This window comes from Myxocyprinus asiaticus, chromosome 9 (genome assembly GCF_019703515.2).
Source record: "Myxocyprinus asiaticus isolate MX2 ecotype Aquarium Trade chromosome 9, UBuf_Myxa_2, whole genome shotgun sequence".
Lineage (NCBI taxonomy): Eukaryota > Metazoa > Chordata > Actinopteri > Cypriniformes > Catostomidae > Myxocyprinus > Myxocyprinus asiaticus.
In genome coordinates this window covers 27,823,775-27,850,260 of record NC_059352.1, presented here as the reverse complement: position 1 = coordinate 27,850,260, position 26,486 = coordinate 27,823,775, and the positions used below count along the sequence as shown (strand labels likewise).

Sequence of the window (26,486 nt, the reverse complement as noted above, 5' to 3'; positions counted from 1 at the left end):
ACATATATCACTTGTAAACCGTTCAAGCCTCCCTTTGAAACGATACCAGTGAGCCATGCTCTTCTCAAATCTCATCATGTTTCAGAGAATTCAGAGAGCATTGGAAGGCAGGACATCAAAAATTTGAAAATATGACTCTCTTTTTCATAATCCTACCCCATAACGCTCTTAACATATCATGAACCAGTTTGCCGAAGAGCCCGTTTATTTGTTGTCATTGTTTTAAAGTGTCAAGGGAATTCTTTGATCATTATCAGAGAACTGCAGTTAGCTTTTCATGTGCTCTGCTTTTAGTGTAGGCTAAAACTGCAATTCAGATTCAACAAATTCACATTTACGGCATGCAAATGTATAGTATGCATTTTTTGAAGGCGTGATGAGTGGTATTAAGGTTATGTACTCACTCCTCAAGATTTATTAACCTTAATCTTCAGGTGATTATTAAATCCATTCATTATAATGTGTACTATTTCTTTCACTCTACACCTTGCCTTAAATTGTACAAAAGATAATATTAGGCAGAACGTCAGCCTCAGTCACCAATTACTAACATTGAAGATCATCAAATATAAAAAGGCAGAGTCTATTTGCACTAAGTGTAAATAGCAACAAAAAGCATCTTCTTTGCAAATAGTGGCAGATACTATTTGCACCCCTAATTAAATACTATTACTGCATAATATGTATTGTGTTTATTTAGAACCCCACAGACCTACACCAACCCCTAGATCTTAATCTAGCCCTAACCTTCCCTTACAAAAAATGTATTAGCATGGTTACTATATTATATACTATATTATATGCTATATACTATATACTTGTAACGATGGCTGGCAGTAACAATGACAGGCAGACAAAGACGAGATGATGTGAAGAACCCAAGTGCAGTTTAATACAAACGTAAAATCCAAAAAACAGTAAATCCAAACATGAACAAAACATAAACATGAACTTAACTAGACTTGATGAAACTTGACTTGACATGACATGACTTGACATGACATGAAACTATGTTACACCAACAATGTTACATTAACAATACCTGACAAGAGACAATGGCAAACATGAGGGCTTAAAAACACAGACATGGGTAACAAGTAAACAAGACAACCAATCACAAGACTGAACTAATAATAAGACAATGAACCATGAACCAATGACATAACAAGACTGATAATGAGATAACAAGACAATGAACCAATGAAAACAAGACACATGAACATGGATGGGAACAGGATATCACATGACCAGGAACACATGAGGAAACAGGAAATCACATGACCTGAACAAGAACAGGAACTAAACTTAAAAATAAAAGACATGAAAACAAGAACAAAACACATAAATGTGACATATCCCCCCCAACTAGGGGCGGCTCCCGACGCACCAAAACATAAACACAAAGTTCACTGTGAGGGAGCTGGTGGGGGTGGGGGTGGGGTGCGGTGTTGGCGGCCGTGGTGACTTGACGTGGCTACATGGCATGACGTGGTAACATGATATTTGCCTTTTTAAATGACCAAATGCATCCATAAGTGCAGCTGCTCTACCACTCCCAGCATCAGTCCTCATGGAGATCAGCACAGTCACTTTGGGAAAAATCTTTAGTGACTCAGTGACAGTGGAAGGAAACACATTGCATCACACCTTGGAAGCGTAATACAGTTTGAGTTTTAGTTTATGAGGCAAGCCTGCCAAAACTCGTGGAAATTTTTTCCCATAGTGTGCTGGCAAGAGTAGTTTTTGCGTGTGATGAATATAATGTGTTATAGCACAGGATGTTTGTGCATTTATGAAAGTGCAAATGTTGTGGCTTCAGCCAATCTAAACATATTCTTCTTCAGGAAAGGGGTTTAGTCATCTGCTTCACCTATACACACCAAAATAATTTTATTGCCATGAAAGTTTTGTCTAAAACACTTTGTTGGATCCTTCAGAAATGTTTGATAGTTCTCATTGTATTTTCTTTTCCCATTACAAAACTTTGGTTAGACACTCAATAGTCAACATTCTGACCTAGCCTTTTACTGGCTCTATATTCGATTCTTTTGGAAAACACTGGCACAAACAAGTGTCTAAATAGGGCCAGGGTGCATCTAGTTTTGGACAAATTAAAGTCTATGGCAGCCTAAAAGCAAGATAGAGCCCCAAAATGTGATGAGTGGCCAAAATGAAAAAGGAGAGCACAAGAATGAGAGTGGAAGAATTCAGTGTTGTGGAATTTTTCTGTGTTTTCCCTCGAGCTGATGTTGTTTTCTGAGCCCTGCTCCACCTGGTGGATTGTATAATAGAGAAAGTGTAGAACAGATCTCTGTTTTTTTTCTTCTGATTAACAGTTTTTATTGATTCATACAATTGACAAAGGAAAGCAAAACATATATTCACAGAATCAACAATTAACCCCCATTATTCCCTTTCCCCCCTCCCAATCCCCAACCCCACCCTGGCCTTCAACAAATATCCCTGTGGTCACACTTGAATATATATATATATATATATATATATATATATATATATATATATATATATATATATATATATACTGTATATATACACACATACACACACACAAATTAAAAAAAATAAAAAATAAAATAAATAATCACACACATTTAAAACTACACTTCTCTCTCCACTGCCCCTCCCTGAGAGCCCTCCAAGAAGGCCAAGTAGCTGCCCCATTTTTTATTAAATTAATCTAACTTGCCTAGCCTTCTACATGACATTTCCTTGAATGCTGCCATCCTCCCCATCTCTGTGCACCAATCTTGAAATGAGGGCACTCCAGCCGACTTCCATCCCCTAAGAACAATCTGTCTGCCAATCATAACACTGGCTTGGACTCAATTTTTTATATATTTATCACCTTATTAATGACCGCCTCATCGCCTAAAATACAGAGTCTGGGGCAAAATGAAACTTGAGTGCCCAATACGTAACACATAAAACTCTGAACCCTCAACCAAAATTCTTGGATCTTAACACACCACCAAAAAACATGGGTTGTGTCACCATCTTCTGATTGGCAGCAGGTGGGTGTGTCTTTCAGACCAAGCCTGTACAATCTAGAGGGGGTCCAATAGAAACAATGTAAAATCTTAAATTGCATAAGTCGCACCCTTGCATCTCTAGATGTAGACTTGACGTTTTTTTAGAATCCTAGCCCACACTCCCTCCTCCAGTACCAAGTTTAGATCTTTCTCCCGCAATCTCTTGAGAGAAGCCGAAGCTCTGTCCCCCAGACTCTGAATTAGCAGGGAGTAATACACTGATGCCTCGTTACCTTTTCCCAAAAGCAGTAATCACCACTCCCAGTGTATCTGCCGCTTTAGGAGGGTGTATGCTACTCCCAAAAATAGTACAGAGCAGGTGGCGCAGCTGTAAATACCTAAAGAACTGAGACCTGGGAATCCCAAAATGTTGAACCATATTTTCAAAGGATCTCAACACTCCACTCTCATATAGGTCACCGAGCATATTAACCTCCCTCTCAATCCACTCTGTCCAGCAGAAAGGGGACTTATTAATACATAATTTTGGGTTCAGCCATATGCTCAAGGCTACATTTAAATAACTGTCTGAATTAAACACTCTGGACGCTTTTGCCCATACCGAGTGCAAATGCGAGATAAAGGGGTTTAACTTAACTTCTCCGGTTAGTTTGATAGAAAGGCTTTGGAATGGCGAAATAGGGGCAAGAAATTCCTGTTCAATATAAAACCAGGGAGGGGCTCTCTCAGGTGGAAGTGACAAATGAGCCAAATGTCTGAGACCGAATGCATAATAATAAAACAAAATCTTGGGTAGGCCTGGCCCACCTTTATCAATCGGCCTGTGCAACTTACTGAAATGTAATCTGGGACATTTACCATTCCAAATGAAGGACTTTGCTATGCTATCAAATTGCTTGAAATAAGAAAGGGGGACATCTATAGGGAGATGCTGTAGCAGGTAGTTAAATTTTGGAATACAATTCACTTTAAAAACATTAACCTTCCCAATCATAGATAAATGTAATGAAGCCCACCCGCCCACATCGCTCGAAAACCTTTTTATTAAAGGGTCAAAATTAACTCTAACTAAATCACTCAAATTTGCTGGGAATAAAATACCCAAATACTTAATGCCCTGTTTGGGCCACTGGAAGGCGCCCGGCTAAAAAGCCGTTACCGGGCAGTACTCTGTCAGAGCCAAAGCTTCGGATTTAGACAAATTAACTCTATATCCTGAGAACTTAGAACTTAGGCTAAAACTGCAATTCGATTCAACAAATTCACATTTAAGGCATGCAAAATTATAGTACGCATTTTTTGAAGGCTTACATGATGAGTGGTATTAAGGTTATGTACTCACTCCTCAAGATTTATTAACCTTAATCTTCAGGTGATTATTAAATCCATTCATTATAATGTGTACTATTTCTTTCACTCTACACCTTGCCTTAAATTGTACAAAAGATAATATTAGGCAGAACGTCAGCCTCAGTCACCAATTACTAACATTGAAGATCATCAAATATAAAAAGGCAGAGTCTATTTGCACTAAGTGTAAATAGCAACAAAAAGCATATTCTTTGCAAATAGTGGCAGATACTATTTGCACCCCTAATTAAATACTCTCAGTGCATAATGTGTATTGTGCTTATTTAGAACCCCACAGACCTACACCAACCCCTAGCTCTTAACCTAGCCCTAACCTTCCCTTACAAAAAATGTATTAACATGGTTACTATATTATATACTATATACTTGTAACGATGGCTGGCAGTAACAATGACAGGCAGACGAAGACGAGACGATGTGAAGAACCCAAGTGCAGTTTAATACAAACGTAAAATCCAAAAAACAGTAAATCCAAACATGAACAAAACATAAACATGAACTTGACTAGACTTGATGAAACTTGACTTGACATGAAAAGATTTTACACCAACAATGTTACATTAACAATACCTGACAAGAGACAATTGCAAACATGAGGGCTTAAATACACAGACATGGGTAACAAGTAAACAAGACAACCAATCACAAGACTGAACTAATAATAAGACAATGAACCATGAACCAATGACATAACAAAACTGATAATGAGATAAGACAATGAACCAATGAAAACAAGACACATGAACATGGAGGGGAACAGAATATCACATTACCAGGAACACATGAGGAAACAGGAAATCACAAGACATGAAACCACATGACCTGAACAGGAACAGGAACTATACTTAAAAATAAAAGACATGAAAACAAGAACAAAACACATAAACGTGACATATCCCCACCAGCTGCCCCAAAACATAAACACAAAGTTCACTGTGAGGGAGCTGGTGGTGGGGTGTGTGTGTGTGTGTGTGTGGGGGGGGGGGGGCGGTGTTGGTGGCCGTGGTGACTTGACGTGGCTACATGGCATGACGTGGTAACATGGTACGGCAGGATCCTGACCTGGCCATGGTAGGTGTGGATGGTGACTCGTTGGCCGTGGCAGGCGTGAGCACTGTTTCATAGAGAGGAGGCGGGCCTGGACCTTGGAACGGAGGCAGGCCTGGACCATGGAACAAAGGCTTGCTTGTGACATGGCATGGAGCAGTCTGGGGCTTGGCTGAGACATGGCATGGAGCAGACTGAGGTTCAGCTGTGACATGGCGTGAAGCAGACTGAGGCGTTATTGTGACGGGCTCAGGCGTTGCTGTGAGATTGGCATGGAGCAGGCTGAGGAGTTGCTGTGACATGGCATGGAGCAGGCTGAGGCATTGCTGTGACATGGCATGGCGCAGGCTGAGGCGTGGCTGTGACATGGCATGGAGCAGACTCAGGTGTGGCTGTGACATGGCATGGAGCAGACCCAGGCGTGGCTGTGACAAGGCATGTAGCAGGCCGAGGTGTTGCTGTGACATGGCATGGAGCAGGCCGAGGCGTTGCTGTGACATGTCATGTAGCAGGCTGAGGTGTTGCTGTGACATGGCATGGAGCAGGCCGAGGCATTGCTGTGACATGGCATGGAGCAGGCCGAGTCGTTGCTGTGACATGGCATGGAGCAGACCCAGATGTGGCTGTGACATGGCATGGAGCAGATCCAGGCGTGGCTGTGACATGGCATGGAGCAGACCCAGGCGTTGCTGTGACATGGCATGGAGCAGACCCAGGCGTTGCTGTGACAAGGCATGGAGCAGGCCGAGGCGTTGCTGTGACATGGCATGGAGCAGGCCGAGGCGTTGCTGTGACATGGCATGGATCAGGCCGAGGCGTTGCTGTGACATGGCATGGAGCAGGCCGAGTCGTTGCTGTGACATGGCATGGAGCAGACCCAGGCGTGGCTGTGACATGGCATGGAGCAGACCCAGGCGTGGCTGTGACATGGCATGGAGCAGACCCAGGCGTGGCTGTGACATGGCATGGAGCACCCCCCAGGCATGGCTGTGACATGGCATAGAGTAGACCCAGGCGTTGCTGTGACAAGGCATGGAGCAGGCCGAGGCGTTGCTGTGACATGGCATGGAGCAGGCCAAGGTGTTGCTGTAACATGGCATGGAGCAGGCCGAGTCATTGCTGTGACATGGCATGGAGCAGGCTGAGGCATTGCTGTGACATGGCATGGAGCAGGCTGAGGCATTGCTGTGATATGGCATGGAGCAGACTCAGGCGTGGCTGTGACATGCAATGGAGCAGACCCAGGCGTTGCTGACAAGGCATGGAGCAGGCTGAGGCGTTGCTGTGACATGGCATAGAGCAGGCTGAGGCGTTGCTGTGACATGGCATGGAGCAGGCTGAAGAGTTGCTGTGACATGGCATGGAGCAGGCTGAGGCGTTGCTGTGACATGGCATGGAGCAGACTCAGGCGTGGCTGTGACATGGCATGGAGCAGACCCAGGCGTGGCTGTGACATGGCATGTAGCAGTCCCAGGCGTGGCTGTGAAATGGCATGGAGCAGAACCAGGCATGGCTGTGACATGGCATGGAGCAGACCCAGGTGTGGCTGTGACATGGCATGGAGCAGACTCAGGCGTGGCTGTGACATGGCATGGAGCAGGTTGAGGTGTGGCTGTGACATGGCATGGAGCAGACTCAGGTGTGGCTATCACATGGCATGGAGCAGACTCAGGCATGGCTGTGACATGGCATGGAGCAGACCCAGGCATGGCTGTGACATGGCATGGAGCAGGCAGAAGCGTGACATGGCATGGAACAGACTCAGGCGTGGCTGTGACATGGCATGGAGCAGGTTGAGGCATGGCTGTGACATGGCATGGAGCAGACTCAGGTGTGGCTATCACATGGCATGGAGCAGACTCAGGCATGGCTGTGACATGGCATGGAGCAGGCCGAGGTGTGACATGGCATGGAGCAGGCAGAAGCGTGACATGGCATGGAACAGACTCAGGCGTGGCTGTGACATGGCATGGAGCATACTCAGGCATGGCTGTGACATGGTATGGAGCAGACTCAGGCGTGGTTGTGACATGGCATGGAGCAGGCCGAGGCGTGGCTGTGACATGGCATGGAGCATACTCAGGATCCGGGGAAGAAGGTTGCGCAAGCTTGGCGGACATGACATGGGACCCTGGCTTGGCGGACATGACGTGGGACCCTGGCTCAGTGACCATGATGTGGGACCCTGGCTCGGCGACCATGACGTGGGACCCTGGCTCATCGACCGTGACGTGGGACGCTGGCTCGGTGGTCGTGACGTGGGACTCTGGCTCGTTATCCACCTCCCCCACAGTGAATGGTGAACCACTTATCAGTAGGGCAAGGTCGATATACTGAGTCAGGCTGTAGGTACTCCAACCGTCAGGCATCAGGGAGGAGACCGGCTCATTCAGCCCAAAACGGAATCAGTTCCTTGAGGGCAATCTCATTCAAGTCAACCCTGCAGGCCAGAGCGCAGAAGTCCTCTACATATTCCTCCAGGGGACGATTCCCCTGATGTAAACGGAGAAGCTGAACTGCTAGGTTCATTTTGCAGTCAGGTATTCTGTAACGATGATTGGCAGTAACATTGACAGGCAGACGAAGACGAGATGATGTGAAGAAGTGCAGTTTAATACAACCGTAAAATCCAAAAAAACAATAAATCCAAACGTGAACAAAACATAACCATGAACTTGTCTAGACTTGATGAAATTTGACTTGACCTGACTTGACTTAACTTGACTTGACATGACTTGACTTGACTTGACATGAAACGACGTTACACCAACGTTACATTAACAATACCTGACAAGAGACAATGACAAATATGAGGGCTTAAATACACAGACATGGGTAACAAGTAAACAAGACAACCAATCACAAGACTGAACTAATAATAAGACAATGAACCATGAACCAATGACATAGCAAGACTGATAATGAGATAACAAGACAATGAACCAATGAAAACAAGACACATGAACATGGAGGGGAACAGGATATCACATGACCAGGAACACATGAGGAAACAGGAAATCACATGACATGAAACCACATGACCTGAACAAGAACAGGAACTAAACTTAAAAATAAAAGACATGAAAACAAGAACAAAACACATAAACGTGACAATACTACTATATACAATTATATACTTTACACCATATTACTGTAGTTACACCATTGTTAATTGCATTAAAACTATGTCTTCTGCCAAAAAAACATTGCAACTACAATATTACTATAGTAAAACCATGGTTAACTTTACCCGGATCAAACCTTTCTCTCAACTCTCTTCATCGTGACCAAATCACTGCAAGGAAATCAACCTTTATATTAATTTATATTTATTATTATAAATAAGTAGTTGCGACAAGGAGGAGGGCGGGGCTGGGCCGTGACTACGCACGCCCGACCCCAATCGGGCTAATCAGCCGAGGGGATAAATGCAACAAGATGTGGCAGTTTGGGAGAGAGAGAGAGCTACAGGCAGCTGCCCTGTATGTGTGTATGTTTAAGTTTATTAAAACATTACTTTGATGCTTCGTCCGGTTCCCGCCTCCTCTTTTCCATTGAACCCTGTTACATTGGTGCTGAAACCTGGGAAGGAGGAGGGATGCGCCGTTGTAGAGTCCTCGCCACTACCATCCACCCCAAAGGAGCAGCTGCGGCCATCCGCCGGGGGACGGAGGAGTTGATACCGGCCGCTTGGACGCGGAGGAACGGCCGCCATCCGCGAGGGGAGGAGAGCTCACTGCCGGCCTCCTGGAGCGGTGGGGCCGCTGCCAGGGGCGGAGGTGTTCCCTACCAGCCGGCAAAACGTGGCAGGGTAGGAAGAATGGCCGCCATCTACGAGGGGAGGAAGGGCTAACTGCCGACCACCTGGAGCGGTGAAGCTGGCAAAATGCGGAGGGGCGTTCCGTCCACCAGGGGTCGGAGGACTGGCTCCGGTCCGCCCGGGGAGGAGCGGCTGTTGTCCGCCAGAGGGTAGAGGAGTGATCAAGGACCAAGCGATGGCGTGTCTGGGAACAGGCGAGTAAGTTTTTCCTCTCTCTCCTCCCTCTCTCCCTCTCACTGTCGCTCTGCATTGGCCTTTCCCTCTCCTCTTTTTGTTGTTTTGTTTTTCCCTCCCCGTGTCTCCCTCCCAGGTCGCAGAAGGTGGGGAAGGCCTGCCGGCAGGCCTGCTAATGCTGACGAATTGCAAGCTACCTTGCAACTGACACATAAAAGTCAGGTATACAGGATAAATTTAAGCAAATGCGCTGGTTTCTTGATCGTAGTACAACATATGACATACAAAACATACAATAGTGCAACATAACAGTGCAACAGTAAACTGTCTGGTATAGTTCGGTAATATGTAGCTGTATGTATGTATCAGTATGCTATGTTAGCTGATAAGTAGTTTTAGTTTAGTCTCAAATTTGTAGTAAAACAATCATAACTATCAACATAAATATGAACGTCATATAGAAAAAAGATGCAATGAAAGTGAATAGTGACTGAGATTAACCTACTGCCTAATATCTTCTTTTGTATTCCAGGGAAGAAAGTCATGAAGGTTTAGAATAAATAAAAGATTACAGTATTTTCGTCTTTGGGTAAACTATCCCTTTATTATATACTGTATGCACAGTATATACGACACAGATTAAATAAAGGCCTCTACAAAAAGCCCCCACCCCCCCTGAATTTTCTTCCCAGTCCACCCCTGGCTGACAATTTTAGAATTAACAGACATCTACACACTGTAAATATGTTATTTATGTGTCCCGTTATTGAGCAAATTAAATTAAAAATTGTATTGTATATACAGGTTTAGAAAGGAACTTAAATCCCTATTGTCTGCATTGCTTTCTCAATAAGAGAGTGCCACTCCTAAATGCAGTGTTCGTTTTATGCAAGGTGAGACAAATTAATTTTGAAACATGTTAGATGCTCGTTTTTACTGGATATGCAATTTATCTTAAGCTTAAACAAACATGTATCTGTATCATAGAAAAATAGCACATTAGATCCACACAGATGCACTAGTTCTTTTTTAGGCTTCTGCCATCACCTGCCTTTAAAGAGATAGCTCACCCAAAATGAAAATGCTCTCATCCTTTACTCACCCTCATTCCATCCCAAATGTGAATGACTTTTTTTCTTCTGCAGAACACAAACGAAGACCTTTAGAAGAATATCTGAGCTCTGTAGGTCCATACAATGCAAGTGAATGGTGACCAGACCTTTCAAGCTCCAAAAATCACAGAAAGGCAGCAAAAAAGTAATTCATATGACTCTAGTGGTTAAATCCATGTATTCAGAAGTGATATGATATGTGTGGGTGAGAAACGGATCAATATTTAAGTCCTTTTTACTATAAATCTCCACTTTCACATTCTGAAAGTGAAATTGAAAGTGGAGATTTATTGCAAAAAAAGGACTGAAATATTGATCAATTTCTCACCCAAAGTGATTGCATCGCCTCAGAAGACATATATTAAACCACTGGAGTCGTATGGATTACTTTTATGCTGCCTTTATGTGATTTTTGGAGCTTGACGGTCTGGTCACCATTCAGTTGCATTGTATGGACCTACAGAGCTGGGATATTCTTCTAAAAATATTTGTTTGTGTTCAGCAGTAGAAAGAAAGTCACACACATCTGGGATGGCATGAAAGTGAGTAAATGGTGAGACATTTTTGGTGTACTATCCCTTTAAATGTGCCAAATCTATTTATTTTGTATCAGTGTTTAAGGCAGCTTTTTAAGGGCTGATTGCTGGTAAATGTGAAGTCAGTATGGTTTGGTTTGCCCAAACACTTCTTATATCAGAAAAGTCAGGATATCAGGAAATCAAATCCAGCAGAAATGCCTTAGTGGAATATCCATTAGGCCTGTGGAGGGGTGTGGTTCTGTGCTGCCTATTTTTGGCCCTCTCCCTCTATCCATCAGAGAGAGCAAATGGAGTGTAATCCATGATAACATGGATGCAGGGGCTTTTGGCCCAGATGAAAGCAAGTCCCAGAAATTGCCTCCTCTTAAACCTGATTTTATTTGGATGATCTCCAACTCTGACCAATTCTAAAAACCCAAGAGGTAGATAAACATGTATTTCCAGAATTTTAATAACATATTAATTTACATGGGATTTTGGGGTAGGATTTGCAGCTTGTTGTTGAGTGGGTTTCAAATTACCTAAAAAAAATATATTTTTTAAATGTATTCCATTTGTGTGCTCAATCGGCAAATCTATGGATACATTTTCTTGCATCGTTGCGTCAGTTAAATTTGTGTCTGATTCTGGAAGGTAAAGATTAATCGGGAAGGATCTAAGAGAGCAATAAGAAGAAAATGTAATGTATTCTCCATTACATTTATCAAATAATTTCTTTAATGGCCCCTTTTCTGTAAATAACAATTGTGTTAATAGTTGTCTTATATATAATACTATAAGGGGTCAGTGTGCAGTGTTGGGTATAAAGTAATTAGTTACTGTAATCTAATTACTTTTTTAGTCAAAAGTAGTGTAATGTATTACATTTTAAATTATTGTAATCAGATTACAGTTACTGACTTTCAATGAATTTAATTACTTGTAAGTACATTAATAGGGTTATGCTTATTTCTAATATATTATTTATGTAGAATACATGAATTCTGGCCATAACAAGTCATTGTGAAGGAGAAATGGAGGTGCTGAGTGTATGATTTGTGTGTAACATTGAACAATAAAGAAATATAGACATTTTGAATTTGTTGAGCAGAAAAGTGTTTTAGAAAGTAACTTAAAGTAATTAGTAATGTGATTACTTTTTCAATGAAGCTGATAAGTGAGGTGCGCACCCGAGGCAGGTGAAAATGCAGGTGACAGAGCACACTATCAGTAACCGTCCATTGCACGGCATGCAGTGTTTTTGCCTAACTAAGCCCCTAAGCTTTAAAGAATGAAAGATTCTTTTTCATTTTTTCATTTTTTGTTTATTTTATATAAATGTACAACCATTTTATTCACATCAGCATTGGACATGTTTTAGTGGAAGCAAGAGTCAGATTGATCTAAGCACTAGTGTTTCTCAAGTGGTAAAACAAAAAAGGAAATGGGAACCAAGGTTATTGGAAAAACCAAACTTTGTTTTAGCCACTACATGCAGGGTATAAAACTACTTGAACTGTTAAAATCATTTGCCCAGTGTTGATTTGCAGGTTATTATTATTTTAGCAATGGTATAACTTTACTAAGAATACATGATCAGAGTTTTAAATATGGAACAGAGTGCAGGCATTGTCAGTTGCCAGGTAACTTTCTCATGTTTGTTAGAACAAGTTGTAATACCAGTTTTCTGTTAATACATTTTCCATCCTTATGAAGAACTTTGATTTTTGACATGTTGATGGAGAAGCTTGTATGTTTTTAAAGTGTAGTACTGTTTTTCTATGCTATTTACAGATGGTGGAGAAGGTGTTTAGTTTTCCATAATTCATTTAATTATCCATCCTCCCTGCATTAAAAATGAGTGCACTGCCCTCATTTCATGTTAATAAAGGTTATCTGCATATATGAAGAAGAGTTTATGAAAATCTACTCTGGTTAATGATCTGGACAGAGTTAAGTAAGGGTGAAAAGTTTAATTAACCCTCTAGACTTCTTCTTCCACTTTAGTACAGCTACTGGAGGTCCAGATGGCATCGGCATATGTATTTTGCTCTGCCAACTTTAAGATTGCGTATGGAACCAGCTACCCATCAACACTCACTGCGCTGGCTCTGACTTCAACTCCGTTAAACTAGGCCCTACTAATGTTTACAGCAAACAGATCAGCTTGAGTCAGCATCACTTCAGTGGAGCTGCACTCTTTTTGCGTGCTCATTGCTATGGTGAGAGCCCATGGTCATTACTGGAATTGTGGTGTTGGTAGCTGTGGCATGTTGAGTCGGTCATGAATTATGAGGGTATCAATGCAAATCAGTCAAATTAGCCAGGAATGCGCTACTCCTTAAATTTTCCTGTAGTTGAACTAGATCATAGCTCTATATGGTTCATAAATGCTTTTCACACTACACTGAACCCTGGTTTAACATTTTCAGCTGCGAGAGGCTTTATATCATTCATCTGATCATTATAATGCATTTTGGCTTTAAATCCTATACACTGTGATCTTTATTTCTACATTTAATGAAATGCTGTACTGGACAGCTGTTGTCTGACAAAAACTTTGAGTTTATGAAATGCACTCACTGAGCGCTTTATTAGGAACACCTGTACACTTATTCATGTGATTATCTAATCAGCCAGTCAACTGCAGGCAGCAGTGCAATGCATAAAATCATAAAGTCAGGAGCTTCGGTTGATGTTGACATCAACTATCAGAATGGGGAAAAATCTCAGTGATTATAACCGTGGAATTCTGTGGATGGAAATGCCTTGTTAATGAGAGAATGGCCAGACTGGCAGAAAGGCTATGGTAACTCAGATAAACACTCTGTACAATTGTAGTGAGCAGAATAGCATCTCAGAATGCACAACACATCGAACCTTGAGACAGATGGGCTGCAAAAGCAGAAGACCATATCGGGCACTTATTTGAACCATAGTATTCCTAATAGAGTGCTCAGTGAGTGCATAATGAAAAATATTTAAATGATGATGAAAAATAATGAAAAATTAAAGCTTAACATAACCATTAGCTAGTGTTTTGTCCATTCTTATTAGTTTGTTACACAAAAACCTCCATGCAACGATCTGAGAACGTTATCTTATAAAAAATAAAACCTAAACAAAAGTTTCCTGGAACATTAGGAATTGGTTCCCCAAAAAAACAATGATTTTGAAAAATAATGAAATGTTGACAAAATGTTTTTTAATAAAACCAGTAACACTTTACAATAAGGCTCCATTCATTAACATTAATTAATGCATTAAGCACCATGAACAAACAATAAACAATATATTGTTTACAGCATTTATTCATCTTTGTTAATGTTAGTTAATAAAATACAATTGTTCATTGTTAGTTCATAATACATTAACTAATGTTAACAAACACAACTTTTGATTTCAAAAATGTACTAGTATGATGAAATTAACATTAAATGCTGTGAAAGTATTGTTCATTGTTAGTTCATGTTAACTAATGTTGTTAACTAATGTTAACAAATGGAACCTTATTGTAAAGTGTTACCATGAAGACTAAAATAACCATTAGCTAATATTCTGAATAAGTTCTTATTAGGTTGTAGCATGAAAACCTCCATGTAAAATTCTTGGAATGTTAGTGTATGGTTATAAAAAAATAAAACCTAAAAAGAACATCCTAGAACATTAGGAATTGATTTCCAAAAAATAACCAAATGGGAACCATAAACTAACATTAAGGGAACGTTCTCTGTTTGCTGTGTACCAATTCTAAGGTCATAGATTTGATTCCCAGATATAACACATATACACTGTAATAAGTGTAACCTGCAATTTTTAACCCTTAAAATGATTTTTGTTGGTGTAACCGAATGCAGTCAGGTTGAGTCAGTTTTATTAAATCATATTTCTGACATTAATTTTAGGTTACCTGTATAAACTTTTCCATGTATAATGCACTGTATGTCACTTTGGATAAAAGTGTCTGCCAAATGAATAAATGTAAATTAGTCTGCCTCTGACCTCAAGAGAGATGCGAAGAGCTTATCTGTACACAGAGACAGAAATAAAGACATGTATGTAGGCTTAACCAAGGCTGAAATGAGTCATTTGTGATTTGCCCTGTATTTTTTGGGGAACCTTGCCATGATATTACCATTAAAGCTTAGTCAAGCAAGCCAGAGAGAGACAAAACAGTAATAACCAACACTGCAAACACAAATCAGTGATAAATGAGAGCTGTTTGTCCCCCAAGGAGCTGCTTGTACATGCCTTGTTTTCTGCAACTTATCACTCTGTCTGCTAAATAATCGGAAATGAAAGAATTCAGAGGGGTTAAACCCTACCATCTAAAGTAAGCAGACCAGAGTGCACTGAGGTCTTTATGAATGAGGCAAGACAGTGCAGTGTATGTTGGAACAGCTTTTCCTGATGTGAGCACATGAGTGGAAAATGAGCTTTAACAAATCTCCTTCATGACTCTTAATCAGCTTCGTGACTGTCCCACTCTAAAGAATTAGAGGAGATCTTTGTAGCTCATGGCTGTGCTCGCATAAAAACATACTGTATATCAGCAAGTGCATCTCCAGCACTGGTATACATTCATGTATCTCTACAATACAAATAGTTTTTACATGCTGCACCAGAGAGCAAGACTGATAGCTTTATGGCTTTTTTATCTTTATGTGCATTCAAATGTATAAATAAATTGGAAATATTACATGCTTGTTTTTTGTGTATGCATGAATACACTGACCCAACTATGTTTAAATGTAAAACAGTTTTAGCCTTATACTGTATTTGTGATGCAAAGCACTTGCATAATAATTAATTATGCAACACATTCTATAAATTAGTATAAATTAAAATTATGGAATGGTGTGATGTTGTTGTAATGTGTGCACATGGTTATCTCGCTTTGATTTATTTGATTACTGCTGCTAGAATGATCACCTTCAATGTCATTTACAAATAAACAAAGCTTCTGCATACATCTCTGCATGTACAGAAAATCTGTACTTCGGAGCTCAAATAATTGTTCAACAACTAAAATAGAATTTGTCCCTCCTCCCACACTTACTTGTGTCTTCATTGTCATGTTGCTGGAACTTGAGACATTCCCACTCCTGTTCCATTAGCTTTTATCATTGCAATGGCAAATCATGTTGTTTTCATTTCTCAAATATTTATTACATTATCTCTCAATGTGAGTTCATAGACACCCAGTTAAATACATTTTTATTCATTAGTTTATCCCAGTAAGCATCATTTCCAGATTTGCATAAGCCAACTTGTAATGAAGCACAGTTGGTGGAAGATGTGTAAGCAAAGGGAGCCCCTTTTTAAAATGATGTCAAATACTTTTTTATTACATCAGCATGAATAAATAAGTGGATATGAGTTTGATGACTGAGAGCATTTACTGTTTAGACTGCACGAGCAAATGCCAAGAAAAGAAAACACTCAATCTGAGATTTAAAGAGAATGCTGAGTCTAAACAGCTTCAGGCACTTTCTTCAGTTCTCTACTTCTCTCTCCTCTCTGGTGCCATTTGCGCTCATTTTTGCTCACATGCTTAACATTCTTAGCTAATTAAAAATGTATTTTATCTTGAGCAATGGGGCAAGCTACATGTAGTTCTAGCATTTCTGTGAATTCACCCAAGTGTTTATATATTTCAGGTAGTTTTCTGTAGGAGTGATTGAAGTTAAACTCACAATCGGGACATTTGAGGGAGCAGGTGGTTGTAACTGATATTTACTAATTTGTGAACAGGCATCTGGCAATACCATCCCTGACTATACAGTAGTTTAGATTGACTACAGTCAGATTGATCAATAGAAGTGTATTAATACCTTGAAAAAAGTTGTAACCTGCAATTGTTACCCTCAAAATTTACTTTCATTGATGTAACCTAATTTGCCAGGTTGTTTTAGCAATTTTTTTACTTGAATAAAACCAGTTAATTTAGTAGTTACCCCATAAAGCCCATTTTGTAGGTTACCTGACAAAACATGTTTACAGTGTAGGGGTTATGAAACACAACATTCAAAGTATAAGAATCTTTTATCACTGTTAACATGAAGATTCAAGTTGATTCAAACACTCACAGGACATTGGCTACTAATTTACAGTAGAAGTGCGCTTTTGAACCTCTCTCAGTGTTTCAGTGTTTGTCTTGACAGAGTTTTGTTTCATTTCTGTTTGACATCACTTGTGTCAAATGAGGAAATTGCTTTCCTGCGATCACTTTTGCTCTTTTGTGTTCTTCCCAATTAATGCGTTTTCTATTTATTATTTCCTTTAGACCGCTTAGCTGCAACCACAGCAGAAAATGAAAAGCAACACTGTTGGGACTGTGAGGTCACAGAAAGGGGGTAAGACAGAAAGTAAAAAAAGAGAGAAAATTCTCACCGTGTTTCTGCTGCATGGAGTGAGGCATGCCGGAAGATCAGGTGTAACTCAGTGCCAAAGGAACCCCAGCTTCACCACGTCTCAAACTCTGGGGAAGGCGCTTCTGGTCAGTGTCCAAAAGTTGCCAATGAGAGGCTGAAGTATCTTTCTTTTTGTTTTTTAACAGTCACAGAAATATCGTTGATGCCTGAGGGGAAGAGGAGGACACCCAGAGTTCAATGAGAAAGAAGAAAGCAGAGCTAATTGTGACAGCTCTTCAGTGGAATGCAAGGATCGGCAGCAGCGGAGCTCAGATTGGAAGGAAAGCTAGCATGCGACAGAGGAGCTCAGAGCTGGGCACGCAACCGTGGCAGATGTTGAAGATGCCTGGCTGGATGCTTGGGGAAGACTAAGTAGGTGCTGATTCTTTCTGTCTCTTCTTCTTCTGTCTTACAGGCAATCAGCTGCCCCTAAAATATCCGGACGAGCAGGATCAGTCCCTGGTTGGATGTGGTTACGAGAGAATGTGTGGAGGAGGAACGGCGTAGCAGAGATCTGAAGCGAGTCGAGTCGACTGAGCGTGCTCAGCATTGCAGAAGAGGTCCACAGGGCATCTGTGGCACTCTAAGCTGATAGGCCAGCTCTGATCTAGCGTATATTGTTTGCCATGTACTTACTTGGTCCGCTTTCCTTGAATGCTACAATTGTGGGGCGTGCCCCATTTTTTGGGTAGGGCGGGGGGGAAACCCTACAGATTAAGCTATCCTTGCCTGTAATCCCAGTCCTCCTTTGCTTTCTCTCTCTCTCTCTCTCTCTGTTTATAATACACCCGAATGAGGTGCACGCTGAAATCTCATTGATTCACATGAACTCTAAACCTTGTGATATTTCCATTAATATGGAACAGCTCTTGGACTACGGGCCATCTGCCAGATTACATTCATATACTGCTGTGACACATTGTTTTATAAACTGAGATTTTATACAACAAACATTTCAGTGTCCTCGAGCATTAATCTACCTAAGATCATCTCAATCCAGGGAGCTGGATATTGCTCTTTATATCTCGTCTAGCAATGGAAGCTGATATTACATCACTCCAGATGTCAGTGTGGTTCACCCCTGGTATTCGGGACAAGGCGGCATCTTTAGTGCTTGGGACAGAAAATTGTAAAATAATTGTAAAATGCATTAATGTCACCTTTCCACCTACTTCACATTTACAGAGATTTAAGTGTGACCCTTAAAGTATTAACCCAAAATTAATAATCAAAGGTTGTGTATGCTCTGTCTATATCATTAAGCTTCTCACACACCTGCTGTCATTGTTTTTGAAATCATATATGGTAAAATGCTATAAGAGCATTTCTCCATAACCTTTTAATCCTTCCTTCTTTATTTTACAAGCATTTTAGAGTGTTGGCCCCATATGTCTGATTGAAGAATAGATATTATGGAAGGGGATAAGTCGGATGGTGGTTGCATGTGACGTCACACATTTACATTATGAGCTTACCAAAATGACAATCCATATTGTCTCAGGCTTTGTGTCCAAACACTGTAAGTGCCTTACATTAAGTGCTGTACAAATGTCATTGAGATATTCCCTATAGCTCACACTCATTTATCATTTGAAGTTAAAAGTTCAATCTTGATATGAGAAGTCTCCAGATGTGCTTACAGAATCAGAAAGCATGGCTTATGTCAAAATGTGTTCTGACAGCTGCCTTAATGTGTTAGTCACCTGATGTTTTTGATATGACATATTTGTGAATTCTGATTGATGTGTTGTATAGCACTTTAAACAAAAAAAAAGCCTGAGATATGCATATCATATACAGTATGCCAAATGAATTTTCTTTAGACATCACATTTAAGATGAATTAGTTGGATATTCAGCGCTGAATGTATTATTTTTTGAATTCATGCCTTGTATTAATAATTCTGGAGCATTTGGCCTAAATCTTTAGATTTACTCTCTGACTGAACATTGCATTAAATAATAATTTTATATGTATAATGAACTGTGTTTATGTGGGTGTTCTGAAGTCTTTATGTCAGATTTAAAGAATATGTCAAGTCTTTGAAGTCAGTGGTATGAGCATTTGTCTGTTTTTTTCTGTTGCTGCTGAGGATGTTGCTACAGATACTTGCATCAGCTATGTAGTGTGTAGCTGTTTAGAGTCCTTAGCCACTCTTATTGACCAAAAGTGGTCTATAAGATCTATAATGTTTTTAGTGATAACATATAAACCTTTTAACACAGACCTATACCATGAGCTCAGAGGTTGTTCTGGGTGAGAAATGGATCAATATTTTACATTTATGCATTTGGCAGACATTTTTATCCAAAGTGACTTACAGTGCCCTTATTACAAAGACAATCCCCCTGGAGCAACGTGCCTTGCTTAAGGACACAGTGGTGGTGGCTGTGGGAATTGAACCAACAACATTCTGCTTACCAGTTCAGTGCTTTAGTCCACTACGCCACCACCACTTTGTATTTAAGTCCTTTGTACTATAAATTGTCCTTCCTGCCCAGTAGATAGCGATATGCATGAAGAATCTAATTGCCAAAAACAAAAGAATAAGAATGTGAAAGTGAAAGTGGAGATTTATAGTAAAAAATTACTTAAATATCGATCTGTTTCTCACCCACACTTATCATATCGCTTCTAAAGATGTGGATTTAACCACTGGAGTCCTATGGATACTTTTATGCTGCTTTTATGTGCTTTTGGAGCTTTACATTTTTGGCACTCATTCTCTTGCATTGTGAGGACCTACAGAGCTGAAATATTCTTCTAAAAATCTTCGTTTGTGTTCGGCAGAAGAAAGAAAGTCAAACTGTCTATCTGGGATGGCATGAGGGTGAGTAAATGATTAGAGAATTTTCATTTTTAGGTTAACTATTACTTTAAGCAATGTAATGCTCCTGTAGAAGCCAGTATTAGTATCATCAGTATAAAGTCAGTATCATTTCAACTTCATTGTGTTTAATTTTGGAATTCCCATTGAAATACTACATTACCCACAATCCTGAAGCAAAATCCACCAATCAGAGAAGTTGCTGTCAACATGGAAGCGTGAATCACAGCAAACTGACTAGTTTTATATTGTACCAGCATTTCTGATTTGATTACGTAATTTGTAATGCTTCATGGGATGAGTAGTTGATTGCCTCATAAAAGATGTTACACAGTCACAGTACACAGCCTTGTATTTTTGTTTTATCAGATTTTCTAACACTTTTTTTTTTGTTGTTGTTGTTGCTTCAACTCAAATGATTCATCTCATAGCTTGTTGGTTGAAAAGGACCTGGCCACAGCCTGCAGAATGGGGCGGGGCAACACATGGAGCGGAAATATGTGTCACTCTGCGCATAACTTACTCTCATTGGCTTGGCCATTTTGCATAAGACCTCTGACAAAATAATGAAGTCGACGCTTCAGGCAAGCAAATGTAGTCATGCGTTTGGCAAATTTAATTCAGTCAATTGGGCCTAATTCATAAAACACACAAACGATCATATCTGATCCTGATTATTTAATGAGGGTAAGTTATGGGCGGAGTGACACATGTAGCCCCGCCCCATATGTTGCCCTGCCCCGTTCTGCAAGCTGAAACCAGGTATACTTGAGCTGGTTTGGTTCATTGCTTAGAACTCTTTATTGAAGAATGATTGAAATATCCAAGTAAAAAAATGAATGGGAAAAATACTTCCAGAACCAGTGCCACTGAAAAAGTGGGTGGCTATTGTTGCGCTCTAGTAGGGTTAAAAATAATTTGCAATTTGTGCTGGATCATGTAGTTGGCAATTGTGCATGTGTGCAGAAAATTATTTTCTTTAGCGCAGCTGCTGTGAGCGGGATAGTGAACAAAGCAGCAGCCAATTTGATCAGCTCCTGAAGAAGTTGTTTGCTTTTGTCTATTCCTATTTCTAAGTTATGGCTGAGTGACTTGTGTGGTTTTCTCTGTTCCAAGGCATATCATTATAAACAGCATCTTTCAAAATTTGTATCTCCTTTTAGAGATATTGTGTGTGCATGCTGCACTTCCAGAGACACAAATTAGTGCTGTCATAAACACTCCCACATGCCTGGGTGTTCACATCACACAGGGTGAGTGGGTGGAGCTCCTCCCTCTGAGTCTTGGGTGTAAATGCAGGTCTCAGACATAAGGATTGTCAGCCTTTATTCTGTTAACAGTGACCTTTATCAAGTCATTCAGTAATCATTTTGGCAGCTTACAGTAATGGCATTTAGCATCAACAATATAGCCTAGGTGAAACGCTATTGTCACTACTATTGTAATTTAGTTTGTACTTCGATTTTTTGTGTCTGCGAAACCCTTTCTGAGATCAGTGTGTGGCTTCTATCACCAGGTTATGTGTTTATACAAAACGGATAAAGCGGAAGCTATCATGCATTTTCCCCACTTTCGGAAATAATGAATCATGTCTGACTGTGAGTAGGGCATTTGTACAACAGCATCAGTAACAGAAAATTTGGTCAATGTCACTAGGTGTCACTATAAAGACCACTGTCATATTGGCCAGTGCAACATAAATAAAAAACAATGAGGTCACCTTTAATCAAAGTTGCTTTAAGGCAAGTCAGATCACTCGGCAGCTTTATTTGTAATACTTCCATGCAGCTATTTTCTGCTGATACAAGTACAGCTCCTGTATGCTTGAAATCACGCAATTTTTCAGGCTGGTCCAGCTCATCCATGCATTCTTGAGTGAACTGACAGGCGATGTCTCTATCAAAAAAGTAAATGTCTCTTAAATAAATATTTCGGGTTCAATACAAGTTAAGCTCAATCAACAGCATTTGTAGCATAATGTTGATTACCACAAAACTTTGTTTGAACTTGCCCCTCCTTTTCTTTCAAAAAAGCAAAACTTTTGGTTACAGTGAGTCTCTTACAATGCAAGTGAATGGGGCCAATCCGTAAATGTTAAAATACTCACTATTTAAAAGTATAGACAAGACATGAACAATATGCGTGTTAACATGATTTTAGTGTGATAAAATCAGTTACTAACCTTTTCTGTGTACAGTTATAGCCAATTTTACAACTTCATTGCCAACAAAATGTCAACAAAACCTAAAACCTTAAAATGACTGTAAAAACGACAATTTAAACAACTTTACAGCTCAAACACGATGCACATCAACAGGTTAAAATTTTGTGTTCAGCTTCACCCACTGATACACTATAAAAGTCTTCTGCAAAAGGCCACTATCATTTACCTTTCTAGTCAAATCCAACATTCAAATAACTGTCTGGCAAGAATACATCTATTTCCTCAAGTGGTTTAGATGGCTTTGCCTGCACAAATGCAAAGACTATCTCATCACTTTTATTTGTCTCACGGATTTGTACAAGAAGGGCAGATGTCGACTAAGAGATTTCCAGTACAAAAGATGCGTCAGCCTCACTTCCTGACACAGTGTTGTAGACTGTCTGATGAACTGCATGATTTTGGACTAGCTCTTGATTTTGAATGGGCCTAGCACTTTTCTGACTCTGTTTCAGAGATAATATGGATGTTGCTGCTCTCTTTACATGGGGCTGATGTTAGGAACACAATAAAGCAGACTGAGGTGCAACCTCACCAGGAGAAATGTTTGCAATGTTTTTTTCTAGGTGCTGTATAAAAAGATTTTAATGATTTTTTATATTCCTTGTGATCACTACTGAAACATAATCTGAAATAAACTGAAGTTCATTGCATGTATCACAATTCGTATATTGTCTTTTTTAGTAAGATTGCTACTAGAAATATTCAGAAACTTTCCAACAGCACAACTGTAAATCGTAGAATACCATAAATGACTTGTTGCTGTCAAGAAAATTAAATCAAGCAGTGAAACAAATGGCCTTATCTCATCACCAGAAGGCCATTTGCTCTGACCACAGCCATATCCTACTAAATTTAATGGCTTCACTCGGTTTACGTGCAGTGTGCCATCCCTTACACGTTTTCCTTGCAGTATCCAGGACAAACTCTTCTCAGATTTGTGTGGTAAAATCACTCTGGTGAGAATGATATGAAGGGGCTGAAAGAAGGTACAGAGAGACAAACTGCTAGACACACGTCTCATCAGCTCAGTGTCTTACTCTACCTGCTGTCTCAATTTCAGGCAGAGAAACCTATTTTTTTTTTTCTCAGACTATTTTTTTTTCTCCAAATGTTGGACATTTTATGTCTTTTTTAGGCCACACTAACAGAACCAAACTTCCAGTTATTCTTGTTTTATGGGTAAGCTTCACCCATAGCAGAATGTGCTACTTGTTTTTAAATATTTTTTTTTTAACTCCATTTTCTTTAAAGCTGATGTGTGTAATTTGATCAGAGAGGCACAAGTGAAATAATAATAATAATAATAATAATAATAATAATATATATATATATATATATATATATATATATATATATATATATATATATATATATATATATATTTATATATTTAAGAAGAAGAAAGAAGACAGTTATTGCATTAGTAGGGATGGGTCAAGTGCTCGTGAAAGAGTTGTGTCTTTATATGTGTCTTGAAGGTGGCTAGAGAATTAGGTGCTCCAGTGGAGTTTGGCAGGTGGTTTCACCACAGAGGAACAGTTAAAGTGAAAGTCTGGAAAAGTGATTTTGTGCCTCTTGGCACCACGAGGCGCCGCTCACCCACTGATCATAAGCTTCTGGAGGACACATAGATTTGAAGTACCAAGTGTAGACGGGGGGTGCAGAGCCAGTGGTTGTTCTGCAAGCGAGCTGCAATGCCTTGGACTTGATGCGAGCAACCATTGGCAACCAGGGGTTGGGAGGGGGCATCCAAACATCATCATTTACATATTAACACCTATAGAAACATACAAATGTTTATGTGTACTGTTTGAATTGATTCATTTTGAATCATTTACAGAATTAATCAGTTAATTACATTTAATTTATTATCAATGCCATCATAATATGACATTTTAATGGTTTCATTCAGTTCTGTGTGAATTCTGCTGCCCTATACAAAGTTTTAAAGGAGTATATCACTTTATCCAACACTAAAATTTAAAATGTTAAAATTAATAAAAACTCTGTAATCATTTATTCATTTATTAAGCATTTTATTTTTGTTTGCCATGGGACACAAAAGGAGTTTTCAGAATATGCCAAAAAACAAAATAAACCACAAAACCCATAATAAAACAATAATAAAACGAATCCATACATTTGTTAGCTATAATCTAAATCTTCAGACTGCTTTCTGTGAAGAAAAGACCCAAATTCAAGCCTTTTATTCAACGATCTCCATCTCCATCCGCCCCAGTGGTGTCGCGCCCGTAGTAACCGTCAACCCGCGTTGGTTTCGTTTGAAAAATTCTAAAATTGCCGCCTCAAGCATTACGACCAGCGGTTTTGGCAGTGATGTCGAATGGTCATTGGCTCTCAAGTGTCTCGTAACCATTTGCGACATGCCGTATTCTGCGATGTATATGTTTGAATAAGATATGACAGCGGCTTTATGGAGTGCATCAGGAGAAGATTTACAGTGATTAATCATTTAAATTGTACTTTCCACCTCACACAGTTCTATTGCATGCCGTCAGGTAGCACATCGGATGCAGCGCATCACCCTTTGGACTACTTTTGTACTGAATTTTGCAGTGTTTCTGAATAAATTATTGTGATTAAATTTATCTGCCTGTTATGTGTTTTATATTCTTAATAAATAGTTATGGTTAGGTTTAGGAGTATTTGTTGGATTAGCGGCTGTAACATATGTATACAATTATATATTGTAAAAAAAGAAAAAAGATTGCTACTGTACATTAATCTTCTTGTTACATGTTTTTATATTGTTGAAATGTGGTTATGTTTGAGGTTGGGGTAGGGTTAAGGGATATATAATATCTATAAAACTGTAAAAATGTAAAAAACAAAAGTTATAACCGATTAGTGTTTTCAAATATAGTTGTATTGGATTTGTCAATATTTTACATTTCTAAAGCTGTAAATACGTTAAAAAAAATTACGTTTTATATGCTTTCAAATGTCCATATTGTACGATTTATTGTCTATCCAAACATACAAACATGTACGTGTAAATGTTACAAAAATTAACGTACAAAAAGCTACATATATTAATGAGATCATGCTGCAATATCATAAAATAAGCCCGATAGGCTAATCTGATGTGAAGTTTAGGGCTCTCGAATCATCCTGAAGGGGTTTATTTTGCGATAAAGACTGGCTGACTGTACATTACCCCACTTATTACGTAACTACTTAACAAATAAGTAAAGTTTTGTAGTAATTAATTGGATTTTCTTATATTATGAAAGATTTAACTTGCATAACATCTTATAAGTTTTACAAAATTTTAACACTGAAAAACTACCAGAATAGATTAAATCGTGCCTGAGGCACAAAAGTCATATTAAGACAAATCATTAAACATTTTTTATTGCAAAAGAACTGTGGTGTATGTCATTTATCTGTTACATATAATAGCATTCTAAAAATGTCATGCCCAAAAATGTATTTTATAAAGACCTTGACATCACTTTGTAAATGCAACATTTCCCAATAATAATTCTGTAACTCTCTCCAAAGCATGTTAAACACTCATTCCTTCTGTTCTGTGCATGGAATCAAAAGCCACGGCCGCAGGCTTGGATGTGCTTCTGCTATCCTGATGAATATTTACATGCTTAAACACTCAAATTAGAATTCATTATCATGTGTAATCTTGGGTTTAAATCTACATGTGGAGTTGTTTGATTAGGTGCTTGAGGACATGGGTTTTGTGCTTGGTTTGTGGGCCTTCTACCTTTTCTCAAACTTTGCTTTTGATGCTTATGTCTGGTGTATGTTAGGCCTGTTATGCTATGAATTAGCATCTTTAGTGGTATTGAAAGACTGTTATTGGAATTCTAGTTGCGTTGCATCTTTGTCCACAATAAACTATCCAAACCTCTCATACCTTCATCCTATTTAGCCCTTTGTTGAAGGTATGCTTTCATACTAGCTATATTACAATGAATAATTTAAGAACAA

The 26,486-nt window shown here is 39.5% G+C and overlaps 1 protein-coding gene across 1 annotated transcript in view; it reads right to left on the bottom strand.

The window, feature by feature from the left end:
- The window catches only part of LOC127446173 (B-cell lymphoma 6 protein homolog), a 41,102-nt gene extending 23,482 nt beyond the window's left edge, over positions 1–17,620 (bottom strand). The window contains exon 1 of the mRNA XM_051706881.1: positions 17,447–17,620. Within this exon, the coding sequence (XP_051562841.1) occupies positions 17,447–17,474 (28 nt within the window). The 5' untranslated portion in view covers positions 17,475–17,620. The remainder of the gene's footprint in view (positions 1–17,446) is intronic.
- Positions 17,621–26,486: the final 8,866 nt, after the last annotated feature.